General features: G+C 42.7%; 2 protein-coding genes across 2 annotated transcripts; one reads left to right on the top strand and one right to left on the bottom strand.

The window, feature by feature from the left end:
- Positions 1–26: 26 nt before the first annotated feature.
- pqbp1 (polyglutamine binding protein 1) lies at positions 27–3,988 on the bottom strand. The gene is made up of 7 exons (XM_079359373.1): positions 3,888–3,988; positions 2,350–2,417; positions 2,131–2,242; positions 1,368–1,468; positions 988–1,167; positions 856–913; positions 27–447 (listed from the first exon to the last, which is right to left on the bottom strand). Exons 2-7 carry the CDS (start codon positions 2,414–2,416, stop codon positions 297–299), a joined length of 669 nt encoding a protein of 222 aa, XP_079215499.1. The 5' UTR covers position 2,417; positions 3,888–3,988; the 3' UTR covers positions 27–296.
- On the top strand, positions 3,974–17,367 carry timm17b (translocase of inner mitochondrial membrane 17 homolog B (yeast)). The gene is made up of 7 exons (XM_079359374.1): positions 3,974–4,039; positions 14,323–14,422; positions 14,515–14,578; positions 14,779–14,907; positions 14,998–15,108; positions 15,582–16,749; positions 16,802–17,367. The coding sequence occupies exons 1-6, from the start codon at positions 4,014–4,016 to the stop codon at positions 15,644–15,646; spliced, it is 495 nt and encodes a 164-aa protein (XP_079215500.1). The 5' UTR covers positions 3,974–4,013; the 3' UTR covers positions 15,647–16,749; positions 16,802–17,367.
- Positions 17,368–17,664: the final 297 nt, after the last annotated feature.

The raw sequence follows: 17,664 nt of genomic DNA, 5'->3' as shown, positions 1-17,664 counted from the left end.
CCACCACACCATACAGACAAGTTGGGTCGTTTGTTTAAATTTATTAGTAAATCACATCAGCAAATTGTCCTAACAACACAAATGGTCAATCGTAAGTTCATATAAAAACATATTTACACCTGTACTACATGTTCGAGCAGAGTATGGATGCAATGGTGGTTTAAATGCTAAGACTCTGAAAAGTACAAACAGAATGAAAAAAGAACTTCAGAGATGATCTGTCAGCAACCATTTAACATGTAAACAAAGAGAAAACAAACTGTACAGCTGTTTTATTCGTTTCTGTGGAGCTCTGTTTACTCCTTGGGTATTTGGTTTGCTGCGTTAGCCCGAAGCACGGCTCCTGGACTCGGGTATGGTCGCTGCTGGAACAGAGGCCCCGCTGCTGTGGTGTCTGCTCCCGTCTTTGCTTCATTACGCTTGGGCAGACCAGTTGACCATGAGCCCCTGTGAAGTAAAACAAGTTGGTTTTAAAACATGGTTCGGAAGGGCACTCAGAAATTTAGCGTTTGACTAGTTTTACTGCGAGTCTGTAAAACAGCTGTATCAAGACGTCTGTAGCTGCGAAGGAGCTGAGAAGAGAAACCCAGTGATGTCATCAGATGCACGTTTGATACCAGCGTATATATTAAAATGTATCATCAGGGTGAAGTGATTTGACGGACAGGGTTTTAGAAAAGACGGATTAAGGTGCATCATGGGAATTGTCGGAAAGTGCAATAGTGCTTTAGTGCTTGACCCCAATTGGTGTCATAATTTCATGGTTTTGTCTGTCTCACATTTCCTAAGATTATGTGAAATACTAAATGTCTTAAGAAATTTAAAAGGAGTACCAGGATGCGTTTGATACTATACCTTGGAGCATCAGAGTAGGCACTTGGATCCATTGGGTCCATCTCATCGTCTTTTCTCCCTACAAGAGAAACATGCATCAATGAATTTGTTCAAGCGTCTTTGGTTTGTTCATGATTGTTTTGTATGATGTACCTCTTTTGCCCTTGTTGTATGGCGCCATGTCTTCTCTCCTCTGCTTTCTTCTGTCCCTGCCTTCATCCCTCTCTCGATCCCTCTCCCGCTCTCTTTCCCGTTCCCGTTCCCTGTCTCGTTCCCGCTCTCGCTCTCTGTCCAGCTTCTCAAACTGCCTCTCGATTCTCTCTTCACCTCCCTCTGTTGACAAAATAAAAGGAAGGCATGGTCAGAAGTTTCATCTGTGTCAGAAATGAGCCAAACCGAGGTCAGACCGGCAAAGATTAGTGAGCAATCAATATTAACCAAGTATTATATGACAGAGTTGCAAATTAACAATGGGATCACACTGATCATGACTCAGCAAAAATATAAATAACAGAGACATAATGATACATTACCTCTAATTTTCTTGGCAGGTTTTGTAACCATGGCTGTTGGGTCATTTGGTGAAAGCCAGGCCACCAAATCTGTCTCGACATTCCAGTAATAAGGAAGACCACTGTGCATTAAAGAGAGGAAATCTGAATAATTACATTTCACTAGTAAAAACACTATTAGAATTTATTTGATTATATCAAAAAGGTATGATTACAAAAAAGACATTTTGACTTAAATTTAGTGTACAACTTAAAAAAAACCCCAGATAGATTAGCAGAGAGGCTAGTGTGTTGAGACACAAAAATATGAAATCATTCTTTTTCATTACAACCAAAAGTGAGTAATTACAGTCTAATAATCCCTTCTACTTAAGAATACACTTGTTGCATGACTCGGTTTCATCCACCAGTGAATTCAGAGTATTGTGAGTCAGATCTATTCAATTCAAGAAGCATTTCATGCAGACTGTTCTTTTTCCCAGCTCTGTTTTATGTTGAAAAAAAAAGGAAAATTAATTTCTAAAAACACCTTTCAAAATAAAAGCCTTTGTGAGGATACCAACAAGGAGGAGTGAGCTTCTGGAGTTACAGCCTGAATCACATAAGTGAGTCCCAACCATTAAATAGCAGCAAAGACAGTTAAAAGGAGCTATAAGAGCGACAGAATGAGTTTAACAGCTGTATTTAACTGCTCATCAAATTGGCTGTGTTTGCAAAAACTCAAACCGTCAAGGAGAGGAAAACAATGTAAGTGAAGAGTGACAATTTATTAAAGAAAACGTACCAGGCGGGGTCAAAGACTTTATACCAGTTTGGTGGTAGACCTTCCAGTCTGGTGGCTTCATAATCTACGTTGTTGTCATCATAATCTTCTGCAATAATCTCCTCGTCTACCTCTGGATGGATTGAAGAAGAAAAAAAGTAGTCATTGAACATAAGTGAAACACAGAAGGAAGCTCTTAAGGGCCTGGATCTTCTAGTAATGTGTTTTCTGCTACTGTACCTTGCTCTGAAGGTTTAACAATCCCTCTCTTGGCCAAGCGGGCCAGCAGGGCGGGGGGCAGAGGCATCCTGTCACAGAGAGAGAGGGAGAGAGAGAGGAGGGGGGGGATTAAATCATGATGCAACCACAACTACAAACCTTCATCAGCTGTTTTGAACAGCTGGGAACATGAACACAGAGATAATGCCCACTGTCCCATCTCTATCTATCTGTAATAAATTATCCAGATATTTTCAACATGTCATTGACTACTGTGTATTCGTAGATAATTGAGCTGAATGGTTTTGTCAAATTCATATTGAATCATTTGGGTTTTTACATTTGAAGAACACAAGGACTGTAGTAACATTACCATTAATTTCTAATAATACACGGACACACAGTTTTTCATCATAACAACCAGCATTTCAACACTCTTGTCGATTGCATATCTTTTCAAACTTACAATTATATATGTTTTTAATTTCTTTGTGGGTTTTGTTCAAATACGTTTCCTTCCCTCCATGATTGTCTAATATACATCAGATTATATTTTTTTTGCTAAATGAAAACACTCTTAAAGTCTTATTCTGAAATTTATTTTCTACATTAAATTGGGGAATCATTTTTGTCTTCAGCTGTTGCTTTCTAAAATCCCAATGGAGACTTAATTAGAAATGTATGGTGTGGGCATTTAAAAAACTATGTAACTTACAGAGTAGTGGTGTCCAAACTTGTTTTTCTTGCAGGCCAAAACTGTCATGTTAGAATTGCTCGTTTTTTTTGTTTTTTTTAAATAATATTGTACGGAACTTTTTATGATCTTCTTTATTTGTTTTTTTGTTGTTGTTTTTCTCTGAATCAAACCTGTAACGTGGTTATTTTTCTTGGAAAAGCTTTCTGTACTGAGCTGAGGTTATTAAATTGTTAAACAACAGTCTGCTTGATTGCAAAAATGATGCAAACAAATCAGGTTTATTTTCATAGTTCACAAAAAAGGGGGAAATCTTAGTGAGGCCTCGGGTCAATTGTCGCTATACTCTACAACAGGGGTGTCCGAAATGCGGGCAGGGGGGCATTTGCGGCCCTCGAGAGGATTTTTTGCGGCCCCCAACTTCAGTCTAAGAATCAGAAGACAAGATAACTGAATATTTTTTTCTCCAGATAATTTAGCTGACGCTGGAGAGGTGGAAACAAAGTCAGGAAGTTTGATGTTGTGGGATTCTTTAAACAGAAAGAAGTAAAGCAAATCAAACTAAAACCTGAAGAGTGAATTATCTGGGAATCTAAAAAGAAAAAATGTACTTTGCCTTACTTTGTAGCTCAAAAAATTATCAGGTTTGAATCATCTTTGTCATTTAAAAAGAAACATATCTCATTATGTGTTTCGAAATCATCATCCGCTGTTTTTACATTGAAACTTGCATTTCCAGAAAACAAAAACGGGTTGGCACCGCTCGCTCGATTCCTCCAAAGAAGCAACAAAGAGACACCCGAGTGCTCCATTAATACAACAACACGTCACACTTCATTGATGATTAAAATAAACCCCACGTTACCTGTATCTTTTAATAAATCACCCCTCTGATCGTCGAGCAGAGTCAACGATGCGACCTCATCCAAAAACAGCACAAGGCGCGCACACTGATGACGTAGCGCTCTTCTCCTCCTGACGACAACAAAACATGGAGGAATATGCCCGTGAACCTTGGTAAGATTAGTTTGAAATGTTTTGACCTTTCTTTGTTAATTCTCCATGCTTAACCTCTGAAACAGTTTTTGTTTTTTTTAAATGTCGTATTCAAGTTGTTTTGGGAGCAAATAGATGAGCATGCATTGAAGTGAACGGTGTCAGTGTATAATAAAGCTGTATAAAGATTTTTAAAAAAAGTGCTCTAAGCAGCTTCTTTAACCTTGTGCATCAATATATCCGTGTTTTGAATGAAAGCTGAAGGTGTAGTAAACTGAACAACGTAATCTTAATCTGTATTCACACACGCTTCTTCTTATAGAGCCCAGTTTAAATCGTGTCCACCTTCTCTACAGTATGTTCATGTCCACTGTACTAAATCCTGCACCAGCTACAAACACACAGGGACTGTGACTACTTCATCCTGTTTGAAGATAAACCTACTCTGTACGACACTTGGCTGTTATATGCTTCTATTGCATAGTCATAACATAGGATAGGTAACGCTGAGTATTGCTTTGCGGGCACATTTTCTTCTCTTTCTCTTCTCTCTTCTGTTTTTTGTGTGTTGGCCTGGATGCACAGGTCTACATGATGTTTCTATAACTAGCCCCCTTTTTCTTATATTCCTGCTGTTAAAAATATAAAGTGACTTCAGTCCGGTTGATTGCATGTTACAGCTTTACATGCCATACTAAACTGTATTGTACTGTATTGTACAATATGTTTTAATTCTGTTTGTGTGCTGAGGGGACATATTATGAAAAATCCACTTTTACAATGTTTTTGAACATGTGGGTAACGTGAGTGTCTATCAACCCACAAAATGTGAAATAAATCCCTCCAGTCCTTCGTTTGTAGTCTGCATAAGTCTTACCACACAGAGAAAAATGCTCAGTTTCAAATGTTCTCATTTTGTGACATTACATGTTGGATTCTGATAAGAAAATAACATCTGTTATTAAAAGTGCCGATTGTATGCATCCTCAGTGTCTTTGTTCCTCAAAGAACAACCATATTCTCCCCCTTCAATAAAAGAGGCTTATCTTCATTAATAACAGGATATTACACAGCAACAGAATATGACTGAGTTGTACCATTGATACTGTCACTAGTAACACAAATGTGAGGAACCATCACATACAAACATCTTAATTAATTGCAATAACAGATTTAGATCTTTTTCATAGTACCAATTATTTTACCACAATAAGAAGTTACAAAAAACAATCTAATAGAATACAACCTACAACTATTTAACTGTATTTTTATCAGCATTTGTACATCTGTAAATTGGTAGGGTTAATAGTTTGTATATTTTAAAAGTTAGTATTTCTCATGTACCGTTTGCTTTGTTGTATGACGATATCTTAACTTGATTAATCAACATAGAGTGTGTGCTTATGTAACGGATATGATTTTGTGCGTGTTTAGGGCTCAAAGATGACAACACAGATCACTGTTCTCCAGCTTTTATTCCTGTAGAAGACATTAATCTCGCATTAATAGTCTTCTGATTTTTCTCTATGTGCACTCTGCTCCCTCAGCAATGCGGAGTAGCAATGTCTCACAGTAAAAAAACATTTTAAAACAATGGTTTTAACACCTCTCTTCATAACAGTAAATCAAAAACAAATGCCACCTGGTGGCCACATTAATACAGTGCAGTGGGGTGGAATAACTAAACAGAGACAAACTTTACAACTTAAAATAAAAACACATACACATACCTGTAGAAGACATTAATCTCGCATTAATAGTCTTCTGATTTTTCTCTATGTGCACTCTGCTCCTAAACATGCAGACAAGAACAGCGTTTATACAAGCTGTGCTGCAAAATATACGTCACACAAAATTCGCGCCAAAACGGTGGAAACAAAGACATCCATAAAACTTATTAAAACGGTCAAAACAACACAAAACAGCTTTATAACGCGATATTGTACAACAGTAAGCAACATACACCAGAGGCTATGACATAAATAGCTAGATTTATGGAGCGAACAACACAATATCTCTGCAGTTTACATCTAGCACAACTTACCCTCAGCAATGCGGAGTAGCAATGTGAGGGGAGTGACGGGAGAAGCTACGGAAGCTCAGGAGGAGCTACGGAAACCCAGGAGGCTCAAACTAGGTAGAGTGCAAAAAGGACTACAGGCAAATAAGTCAAACAATCAAAAATAAGAGTGACTCATTAAAATAAAATTCACAAATACTTATTACGCCAACAAACATGAATTTAAAGTAATAATAATAAAAGTGCATTTTTAACTCTGTTACACCCACCCCCACTGAATTTTATCGAACATGAGCACCGACAACACAGTATACACCATAGAAAACAGCACACATTCACAAATTACCAGGGGTCAACATCACGAAACCAAACAACAAAATGTATCCCATAAGGATGAAGTGGTATGAGAGCAGTGCTTATCCCTCAACCCAACAACTGTTAACAGGGTGCCTTGTACACCCCACGAGACCCCAACACGTAGTGTAGTCCAGCCCCATGACACAACACAAAATAAAAACAGGTGAACATCACACCATTACAAAACTAACAGGCCCAAAAGGGTCATAAGCTACCCGATTAAAACTTTAGTCAGCAAAAGCCTGGAACACAGTCTTGCAAACAGCATTAACATTGAACTTGTCCTGAACAACATCCTGCCTGGACATGGTTTGTATGAGCCTATTCACAGGTTTGACCAATCGACCAAATCTAGACCTGACTTGTGTCTGTGCATCAGAACAGTCACAGCGCATGGTTGAGGTCCGGTCAACAGTGTGCAGAATGTCTGAGGCATTGTCAGTCTGTGTCATAGTATCGAGAGCAGAGTCAGGCTGTCCCACACCTGCCAGGACATCCACAGCGGTCACAGGGACAGAGTCACAAGTCACAGAGTGAACTGTCGTGTAGCTCTCAGGTGAGACTGAGCAGGTCTGGGGGTCAGAGTCCATGCTTGCTAAGTCAGCAACATCTCTCTCTGATAAACTGGGTGCAGACAGCTGTGTGATCCATTCAATGGTTCTCCCCTCAGAGTCCACGGGCTCTGGATCGCTCAAAGGGTCCTGCCCTTCTTCTGCAGTCACAGGTGAGATCTCAACATTTCCACTGTCAAGGCTCCCACTAGCTCCACAAAGAGTCTCATTCTCTCTCTCACACAAGACCTCTTCATCCACTCTGATGTCATCAGTTCCTAGGGATGAGGAGCCCGTAGCGGACATGGAAGAGGCAAGGTCAGACATTTCACATGTGGCCTCCACAGGGAGGAAGTTGGCCAGCATGAGCAGGTTCCTGTGGACCACCTTCTCCTGACCAGTGACTGTGTCACGGATCCTGTACGTGTGCGTCTCGGGGTTAACGTTCGCCACAGTGTAGATGGTCGATTCCCACCGGTCAGCCAGCTTCTTCTTGCCCCTTTCCTTCCTGTTGGCCAAGAGCACTCTGTCACCAACATCAATACTGGGTCCCTTCACTTTTCTGTTGTACAGTTGAGCGTGTCTCCTCTGCTCTCTTGAAGCATGGTCCTGAGCGATCACCATCGCCTCCTTCAGGTCATTTGCAAGACATGCCACATACTTGTCATAGTTCATCACAGCAGAGTCATGAAGGACAGCATGAAAGAGGACATCAACAGGCAGGCGAGGGACCCGACCAAACATGAGGTAGAAGGGGGGATAACCCGTTGTCTCATGGACTGCACAATTATACATAAAGGTGAGTGTCTGCAAGCGTCGTGGCCAGTCAGCTTTCTCTTCAGGGGACAACGCACGAATCATGCCACCCAAGGTCCGATTGAACCGCTCCACACTCCCATTTCCCATCGGATGGTAAGGGGTTGTGTGTGACTTCCTGACACCTGACACCCTGAGGAGCTCACTAATCAGCTGACTCTCAAAGTTAGCGCCTTGGTCGCTATGAATCCTTTCAGGAAAGCCATAGACACAGAAATACCGGTCCCAGAGAACCCTGGCCACCTGCTTAGCTGTCTGGTCTTTACATGGAAACGCTTGAGCCATTCTCGTGAAATGGTCCGTTATCACCAAGACATCAATAGTCTTGTTTCTGGAGTCTTCGGCCGACCAAAAATCAATACATACCAGCTCCAGCGGCCTGGTTGATATTATGGTCTCCAAGGGAGCCCTTCCCTCAGGCTCAATAGTCTTACTAACGATGCATCGTTGACAATGGCGAACATAGTCTCTCACATCCCTGTCAAGGTTCAGCCAGAAAAACCTCTGCCTTGTCAAGCTCAGGCTCCTGAACTGGGCTTGGTGTCCAGCTCCATCGTGGACACCATGCAGAACCTCAGTCTTGAGTGAGTCAGGGACAACATACTGGAAGCGCTTCGCCTTGGTTTTCAGGTCCTTTGAAGTCCTGTATAGCACACCGTTGCTCACAGTTAGTCTATCCCAATGCTTCAAATACTTTGTTACAGAGACAGACTCCTGAAACCTTTCTCTCCTAGAGGGTCTTCGACGTCTCTCAACATAGTACAGAACACGGGAAAGAGTTCTGTCCTCCAACTGCTTATCACGGAGGTCCTTTTCAGTGTAAGCGGGCAAGGCGTCCTGTCCAGGTGGAATCAACTGAGGCAGATGCTGCAACACTTCAACAGCACGGGCTCTCGGACCAACATCCCACTCAAGGTGTGACTGTAACACAGCAGATACATCCTCCCTTGCAACAGACTGAGTGTACATCTGCAGTGGGCTGCATGTTGACTGGGCATTGACACTCACTGAGGAGAGCAGCTTGTGACCACTGGATGACCGGAAGGCATTTTGGACGGATGAGTTTGACATGTCTTTGACCTCAGTGAGGAGACCTGCATAAGGTTCAGCAAGCAGCCTGTGACCAACACTCTCCTTGACAAATGGCACACGACTCAGGGCATCAGCCACAATGTTCTGCCGACCTGGGACATACTTGATATCAAAGTCGTAACTCGCCAACTTGGCTACCCAGCGTTGCTCACAACAGTCTAGTTTTGGTTTTGTCAGGATATGAGTCAGCGGGTTGTTATCAGTCCAGACTGTGAATTTGTGGCCTTTCAGCCAGTGACTGAACTTGTCACAGACAGACCATTTCAAGGCCAGAAACTCTAACCGGTGAGCTGGGTAATTCTTCTGGGACTGAGACAATGACTTGCTGGCGAAAGCAATGGGTCTGGCTTGTGTTTCGCCCTCCTGAACCTGAGACAGGACAGCACCTATGCCATCCAGGGAAGCATCAGTCGACAGCATGAAAGGACGGGCAAAATCCGGATGAGCCAGGACGACACTGTGAATCAGTGAGGACTTCAGGTGTTCAAAAGCCTGTGTCCGCTCCACCGTCCAGTCAGAGGCACACAACCTCCTGCCTGACAGCTTAATCTTATGGTGTTTGCCTTTCCTCCTCCCACCCTTTAGCAGATCAAAGAGCGGCTTGGCGATGGCTGAATACCTGGGCACGAAATGCTGATAGTAATTAACCATCCCCAAAAAGGACCGTATCCGCTTCTGAGACGGGGTCACACCATCAGGCTCCATGAGGTCAGAAGTCAACATGTTTGTGATGTTCTCAATCTTACTGGGGTCCGTTGAAACACCATCCTCATCAATGATGTGCCCGAGAAACTTGACGGACCTCCTGAGAAAGAAACACTTTTTCGGGGCCAGCTTCAAGTTATGACCACGCAGCCTCCCAAACACCATCTTCAGCCGCTGCAAGGCAGTCTCCTCATCAGGTGCAAACACCAACAGATCATCCAAATAGCACAGTAGACTCAGATAGTTTTGGTCTCCGAAAATGCTGGTCATCATACGCATGAAGCTCCCAGGACTGTTGCAGAGACCCTGCGGCAGACGGTTGTACTCATACAAGCCCATGGGAGTGGTGAAGGCTGAATACTTCCTGTCGTCCTCATGGAGTGGCATATTGTAGAACCCGGAAGTCAAATCCATCGTACTGAACAGACAGTTCCCTCCCAGCGCCGCCAAACAATCTGCCTGGTGAGGAAGGGGATGGGCGTCTTTCAGGGTCCTCTTGTTCAGCCAGCGGAAGTCTGTACAGATGCGGAGATCTCCATTTTTTTTCCACACAAGCACCAAAGGTGATGCGTACTCGCTTGATGATTTTCTGATGATCTCCCTTTCCTCCATCTCACTCAGCACTTGACGCAGCTTCTGATACTGGCCAGGGGGCACTCGCCTGTATGGGAGTCTGAATGGTCTGTTATCTGACAGGTGTATGCGGTGAACAAAGTCCTTTGCCTCCCCGCAGTCAAGATTGTGGCGTGAAAAGACATCCTCATACTGCAAAACAAGGTCAGCCAGTCTCCTCCTACAGTCACCAGATACTTCACAAGACTCAATATCGACACCACTGAGCCCAACTGACCTGAGCTTGTCTTTGGCTGAGCTAGCATCTGCAGCTGGAGGCACGGCTGACTGAGCGCAGCTAGCAAGTGGAACCTCTGAGTGCTCTGCACCATCCACGTCCTCAAGTGCCACGACAGGGTAGACATCAGCCAGCTTTGCATTGCGCCTCAATAACACAGGTTTGTTAGACGTGTTAATGAGCTTTAATGGGACCCATCTGTCCCCCCACAATGTAGTCACAATCTTTGCGACCAAAACACCCCTGGGAGCCGAATGAGATGACGTGGGTTCTGTCATGACGGCACTTCCTGGAGAAACAGCAGTGTTTTTGGGCAGTCTCCCCCACAGGAGATATTCGCGCCCAGGTTCGAGGCAGGTAGCTGAGTTACACCTTACTGTACCGACCTTGTCGGGAACTTCTCCACCTTTCCAGGGATTTAGACCAGACAGCATGGACAGGAATTGTTCAGTTTCTGGGTCTCCAGAAGGGCAGGGACCGGACACTATCTTCCAGTAGGACTCACAAAGCTTTGACTGATGCAGGATGCGTTTTATGACGTTGGTTCCCAGTATCAACTCATCATGCTGTCCTGGAACAACAAGAGTGGGAACTAACATCCTACAGCCATGCACTTCCATCTCCACATCAAAAGCACACTTAGGACTAACACGAAGTCCACCACATCCAACAAGGACTACATTCACATCAATCAGCTTTTGGTCTGTAATCACTCCGGCCTCTCTCAGCCTCATCTCAGCTTCCTCACTAATGCTGCAGGCCATCGAACCACTGTCCAACATTCCACCCATTTTCACTGTCCCACCCATTTTCACAGTCGTGTAGAAGAGACTGTCACTGCTGCCAACTCTGTGAACATTCTGGTAGACAACAACTTCAGAGTCATCACATGAGCCTCTCACTGAAGTGTAAACACTTTCAGCATCTGACATGTCATCACTTTGGGAGTCGGTGGTGCGACCTGTACTGCCTCCCTCCGAATACAGGTCGGCTAGTTTCCCGCAGACTGTGGCTGGGGAGAGTTATTAGCTGGACAGTTCATTCTGGTGTGGCCAGGAGCATGGCAGGCAAAACACAGTCTCTCAGACATGCAGTGTGAAATAGTAGTGTGGCTGGAGTCATTACAGACTTTACAACCCACCTCTCTGGCACGTCGCTCATTAGGGGCCCGCCGGAACTTCCCACCACGTGTTGGATGATAATCGTCACGCCGCTGCATCTTCTCCATCATCTCTTGAAACATGTCGACCACACGAGTGAGAAGCCTCTCCTCCGACTGTTGGAGATTATGTGCCACAACTGGTACAACTGGAGCATGCTGGGAACCACCCTGACAAGAAACAGACGCCGAAGAGGGGCATGGAGGATGACACACCTGTTGTTGAGCCTGGAGAGAGGAAGATGAGGGTAATGGACTTGCATTATGACACTGCTCATATGCTGCCAGGCTGGACGACGTCAGGCTGGACTGCTCAGAGGCGATGGTTGTGACTTGGCTTTTCAGCTGTGGAGCACCAGTGGTTCTGCCAGTTGCCCTCAACTCTCTCTGATAATCATCAACCCTCAGCTGAACATCACGTGAAGTCCACTCATGTATTGGTTTACACTTCAAGGTGCAGGATAACTCCGGGTCAGGGCAGTGTTTGACAAACATGAGAGCCACCTCATCATTCATGCTCTCCGTCTGCTTCCCACGTCTACGCAGGCCCTCAAGAGCCAGGTCTGCTGCCTTGTTCAGTCTTATCCAGTAATCAACTGGGTTTTCTCTGTGTTTTGGCAGAGTAGCATAAAAGTCGGCAAGGGGGAGACATGAGGGAGCTTCGCTGAAGTATTGGAGAAGAACATCATATATCAGTTCAGGTTTCTGTTTAACATCAAGTGTAGGATCACTACGCAAGGCAATCTTCACAACATCTCTGGCCTTGCCCATTAAGTGGCCCATGATCTCTTCAGCTCGTTCACATACAGGTATGTCCTGTTTTCTGAGGTGAGTATTTGTCATGTCAATCCAGTCCTGGACCGAGTGTTTGTCAGTGCCGTCACCTCTGTATGTCTGGAGTACCTTATCTGGTTTAACATGGACTGTCACATGTGATAGGTCATGTCTGATGTCACATTGTGAGTTCTGGGCAGTAGAGGCAGTCTGGTGGTCACTAGTCAAGTTCACAACACCAGCTGACATTAGCTTGGAGACAATTGACTCACCTATTTGAGCACCTAACTGTCCAACCATGTCCGTAAGGTGGTGAATGGCATCAACATCGCTGCGGGCTGTGGAATTAAGGGGACCCTCCCTCATTAACCCACCCACAGGAGTACAACCTGGGCTCAGACCCGAACCCGTTTCTACACAACCATCAGGTGTGAACTTTGAATGTCCTACAGCCCCACCGTCAGCAACATCATGGAACCAAACACCCCTGCCTTTAGGCAAAGTAGGACTAGCAAACCTATCCATTGCAATTTAGTGGCTGATCTCAACCATCAAATGTACTTGCGTTGTGTTTTAAATGAGAGGAATAGAGAAAAAAAAATAAAAAAATAAAAGCATTAGAGTAACACGTATATCACTAAACAAAAACAGTCTGCTCACAGATCACAAGAATTTAAAACAAAGTGCCCTAAACCACAGTCTCCCATAAAACCACAAAAGGATCCTGAAGTGTAGATCAGGGCGGCTGCACAGCATCCACGGCGACGAGCGTCAAGCTGGTCTGAAGATCCGAAGGGTCACGGCACCAGTGTAACGGATATGATTTTGTGCGTGTTTAGGGCTCAAAGATGACAACACAGATCACTGTTCTCCAGCTTTTATTCCTGTAGAAGACATTAATCTCGCATTAATAGTCTTCTGATTTTTCTCTATGTGCACTCTGCTCCCTCAGCAATGCGGAGTAGCAATGTCTCACAGTAAAAAAACATTTTAAAACAATGGTTTTAACACCTCTCTTCATAACAGTAAATCAAAAACAAATGCCACCTGGTGGCCACATTAATACAGTGCAGTGGGGTGGAATAACTAAACAGAGACAAACTTTACAACTTAAAATAAAAACACATACACATACCTGTAGAAGACATTAATCTCGCATTAATAGTCTTCTGATTTTTCTCTATGTGCACTCTGCTCCTAAACATGCAGACAAGAACAGCGTTTATACAAGCTGTGCTGCAAAATATACGTCACACAAAATTCGCGCCAAAACGGTGGAAACAAAGACATCCATAAAACTTATTAAAACGGTCAAAACAACACAAAACAGCTTTATAACGCGATATTGTACAACAGTAAGCAACATACACCAGAGGCTATGACATAAATAGCTAGATTTATGGAGCGAACAACACAATATCTCTGCAGTTTACATCTAGCACAACTTACCCTCAGCAATGCGGAGTAGCAATGTGAGGGGAGTGACGGGAGAAGCTACGGAAGCTCAGGAGGAGCTACGGAAACCCAGGAGGCTCAAACTAGGTAGAGTGCAAAAAGGACTACAGGCAAATAAGTCAAACAATCAAAAATAAGAGTGACTCATTAAAATAAAATTCACAAATACTTATTACGCCAACAAACATGAATTTAAAGTAATAATAATAAAAGTGCATTTTTAACTCTGTTACACTTACGTGTCTAAGAGGTGACATGTATACATGTATACTCTACGAAGTAGAAGTTAGTTTGGGGCTTTTCTTATGTTATGCTGTCTTCAAGGTTCAAGGTTGTTTATTTGTCAAATATGCTCCATGTTAAACATACAGCACAGATGAAATTGCAATCCCCCCAACCCCCAGTGCAAACCTGCAGTGCATAAAAAGAGCACTAAGAAAACTAACTAACTTTACATGTTCTCTCTCTCTCTCTCTCTCTCTCTCTCTCTCTCTCTCTCTCTCTCTCTTTGGTGCATGTCTTCAGTCCCTGGAGGATAGTTGATGACTGTGGAGGAGCTTTCACCATGGGCACACTTGGAGGAGGCGTGTTTCAGGCCATCAAGGGCTTTCGTCATGCCCCAGCTGTGAGTTCACCATGTAATGTTCATCACAACTTTCTGAAGCCCATGTGTGTGTTTTTTCAAAGACAGACTTAAACAGGGCTCTCATGTTTCAGGGTGTGAGACACAGACTCAGAGGAAGTGCAAACGCAGTGAGAATACGAGCCCCACAGATCGGAGGTGAGGAGGAATCATCTCTCATGAAATCTTAATGTGCGCGTGTTAGAGATAAACAGTTTCATTTCCTTTCTACATTTGATGATTTACCTGTAAAAGGATTTGCTATATAGAACCCAATTATTAAACAGAACAAACCTGTTTTTCATTGATCATGATCATTGTAATCCAGTCTTGCAAACAGCTGTTTTGTGGTTTTGCAGGTAGCTTTGCTATATGGGGGGGCCTCTTCTCCACAATTGATTGTGGTTTAGTCCGTCTCAGAGGGAGAGAGGATCCTTGGAACTCCATATCAAGCGGTGCTCTTACTGGAGCCATCCTCGCAGCACGCAGTAAGAGGAAGCGAGTGTTGAACCTCTTCTGTGTCATTTACCACATTAAATGTATTTGCACGATTCAGTGAAATCTGTGTTTTCCTCCAGGCGGGCCGTTAACTATGGTGGGCTCAGCCATGATGGGGGGAATTCTGCTCGCTCTCATTGAGGGCTTTGGGATCCTCCTAACCAGATATACAGCGCAGCAGTTTCAGAACCGTGAGCGAAGCTGAACATGTTAAATCATGTTTATAAAACATTTTGATATCAACAACGGATCGCAGACATATATTACCTCTACCTCCGCCACCATCCTGCTTTTCAGTATCTTTTACCTCACAGTTTTGTCTTCTCATCTGCAACTCTACTGATTTAATTACCACCTCTCATAGCGCCATTTTTAGCAACAAAAAACCCTGTAAAAACAACGCCATGCTCTGTGTCTGCCACCAAACAGATGACAATATAGTAACCATCCCTGTGAAAATAGTGAAACAATGAACCGATATTTTCCTCACGATAAGGTGTAAACTGTAACACAGTTAAGAAGACGGAGGAGTTGGATGTGTCAGTATTTGAGTGCTCGAAATTGATTCTAAAATGATATAAGTTATAAAAGCCGTATTAAATTAAAGATGATAATTTGTCCAACCGTCTGCAGCTGTTAGAGGTCTCGTTTCTGGTTTCTGCAGCTATCCCCTTTGCAGAGGATCCCAGTCAGTTCCCTCCAAAGGATGGTGGTCAGCAGCAGCAGTGATGAGGGTCGAGTTTCAGTATGGACTGGGACCAGAAGGGAGGCCACCGGTATCAGGAGTAACAGGAGGTGAAGACACGCGTCCTTTCTGTGATGTTACACTTGCACTATGTGAATTTACCTCAGGGGAAAATAATGATGTGTTTTAGTTAATTATAAATGAATGTTTTTGTGTGAATAAGGATCCTAACGCACTTCATCTTTTGCACCTTCAGGATCTCGTACGACATTTATGTTACCCTTAGACCATGTTCATGTTAAAGACAGATGGTGTTTATATTATTCAACTGGGAGCACTATAAATTGGATGATGGGACTCGACTTAGTAACCTACCACCACTACTACAGGACCCATTTGGGTTAAATACGCAGTCCTGACATGCGATTATTTAGTGTTTAAACACCTAACTATTGAAGCGATAGTTTGACACGTTGTGGGATTTGAGATGAGAAGCTATATTTGCACAAAGACTAAGATAAGGCCTAGTTATTACCAAAGAAAAGGAATCTTTTGATGTTTCATGTTTTACCAAGATTTAAGGCTTCCACTTCTTGGCTAAAAATGTTTCTTCTGTCTGATGAGAAAGGAGAAAGCAGGTGTTTTACAAGTTTGCAGATTATCATTATTTATTAAAGTGTTTATTAAAGAGATATTTGTATGAACACATAAAGTAGTGAAGCTTGACTTTCAAACATTTATCATTTTCATGGTTTTTATTTAAATAAATGTTTGGTCACTAGTGGTGATTGAGTCTATAGCTCCCTGATGAAAAGTCCTATGTATGCAGAGTTATAAAGTAGGAACTGGTGGTGACATTCCTTAGACGAAGGACCTTCTCAAGTCTGAAATATGCATGTACTGTATATTTTGTGTGTGTCCTATGCAGGCTTCATAGGTTCACGGTTATTCTGGTTAAAAATAATTAAAGAAGAAACTAATGACTTCTCAAAATAGAACTTATCAGTGCAGAAAAATAAATATATTTGACTTTCAAATGAGATCCAAACAGTCGTAAAAGAAAAGTAACTCTCAGTGACTTCCTCTGTTTTCCTCTAAAGAAAACAAGAGGTACGCAAAAGGGTCAAACCCATTTGAAAAATAAGCTGTTTGTGACTTTACAGCATTATGTTTTACAGTGAGAATTAGACAATCAAGAGCAGGAGTCTGAGAATGTGAACGTGTCCATCAGGTGTGACAATCATAAAATATTTGAATTTTTCTTTTTAAATATTTGTGCTTCAAATGCATCGAACAACAACAACAAAACCCATTCTATTCTTATAGTATGCATTATCTTTTAATGAGCTATTGCCTTCTCCTGAAGATCTGTTATTTTTATATCATTAGTATTTATGATTATATACCAAGGATGAGCTCTTATTCGGTCTTTTATGCAAAAACTGGAAAAAATGTGGAGGAGTTGAGAGCCGAATTACATTCACAGTTTAGTGAGTTAATTGTATTGGACCAGCTGTCACTTTGATTTCAGCATCATCTATCAAGCAACTGAGCACTTTTTAACCTTTTCTCTTTACTTTTTTAAGAAATGGTTTCTTCTTCATACAGCAGATTGATGTTGCAATATGAGCCAGTCTTTTTCCTGTTAAACCATGTGTAGAAATGATGTTATTTATTTATTTATTTATTTGTATGTATTTGTTGTCTTAATGTAGTTATGAAGTCCTTTAAAAAAAATAAAGATTTTTAAAAGTTTTGAAAGACACAGTGTAGGTTTTTTTTTTTTTTAATGGGACCCCTAAGACTTTAAATGAAAGTACGCCCCCTGCCGCCTCTCGTCTGTTACTGCACCCACCGGCTGTTTCTGTCCATGGTCCTGAAATTTGGCTCCTCCAACCAGCAGAAATATTAAACTAATTGTCTATATCTTGCCAATTATTTAAAGCATTCATTTTTTAAAACTAAACAACCCCCTTACCCACAGAGCCACAGGGTTTCTCCTGAGTCCACCTGCACCTTCCCCCTGAAAGATTTCCACAGTCATCCTTTTAAACGGCTCAGC

This window comes from Symphodus melops (genome assembly GCF_947650265.1).
Source record: "Symphodus melops genome assembly, chromosome: 13".
Taxonomy (NCBI): domain Eukaryota; kingdom Metazoa; phylum Chordata; class Actinopteri; order Labriformes; family Labridae; genus Symphodus; species Symphodus melops.
Note: the sequence above shows the minus strand (reverse complement) of the source record. Positions and strands in the feature narration are given on the sequence as shown.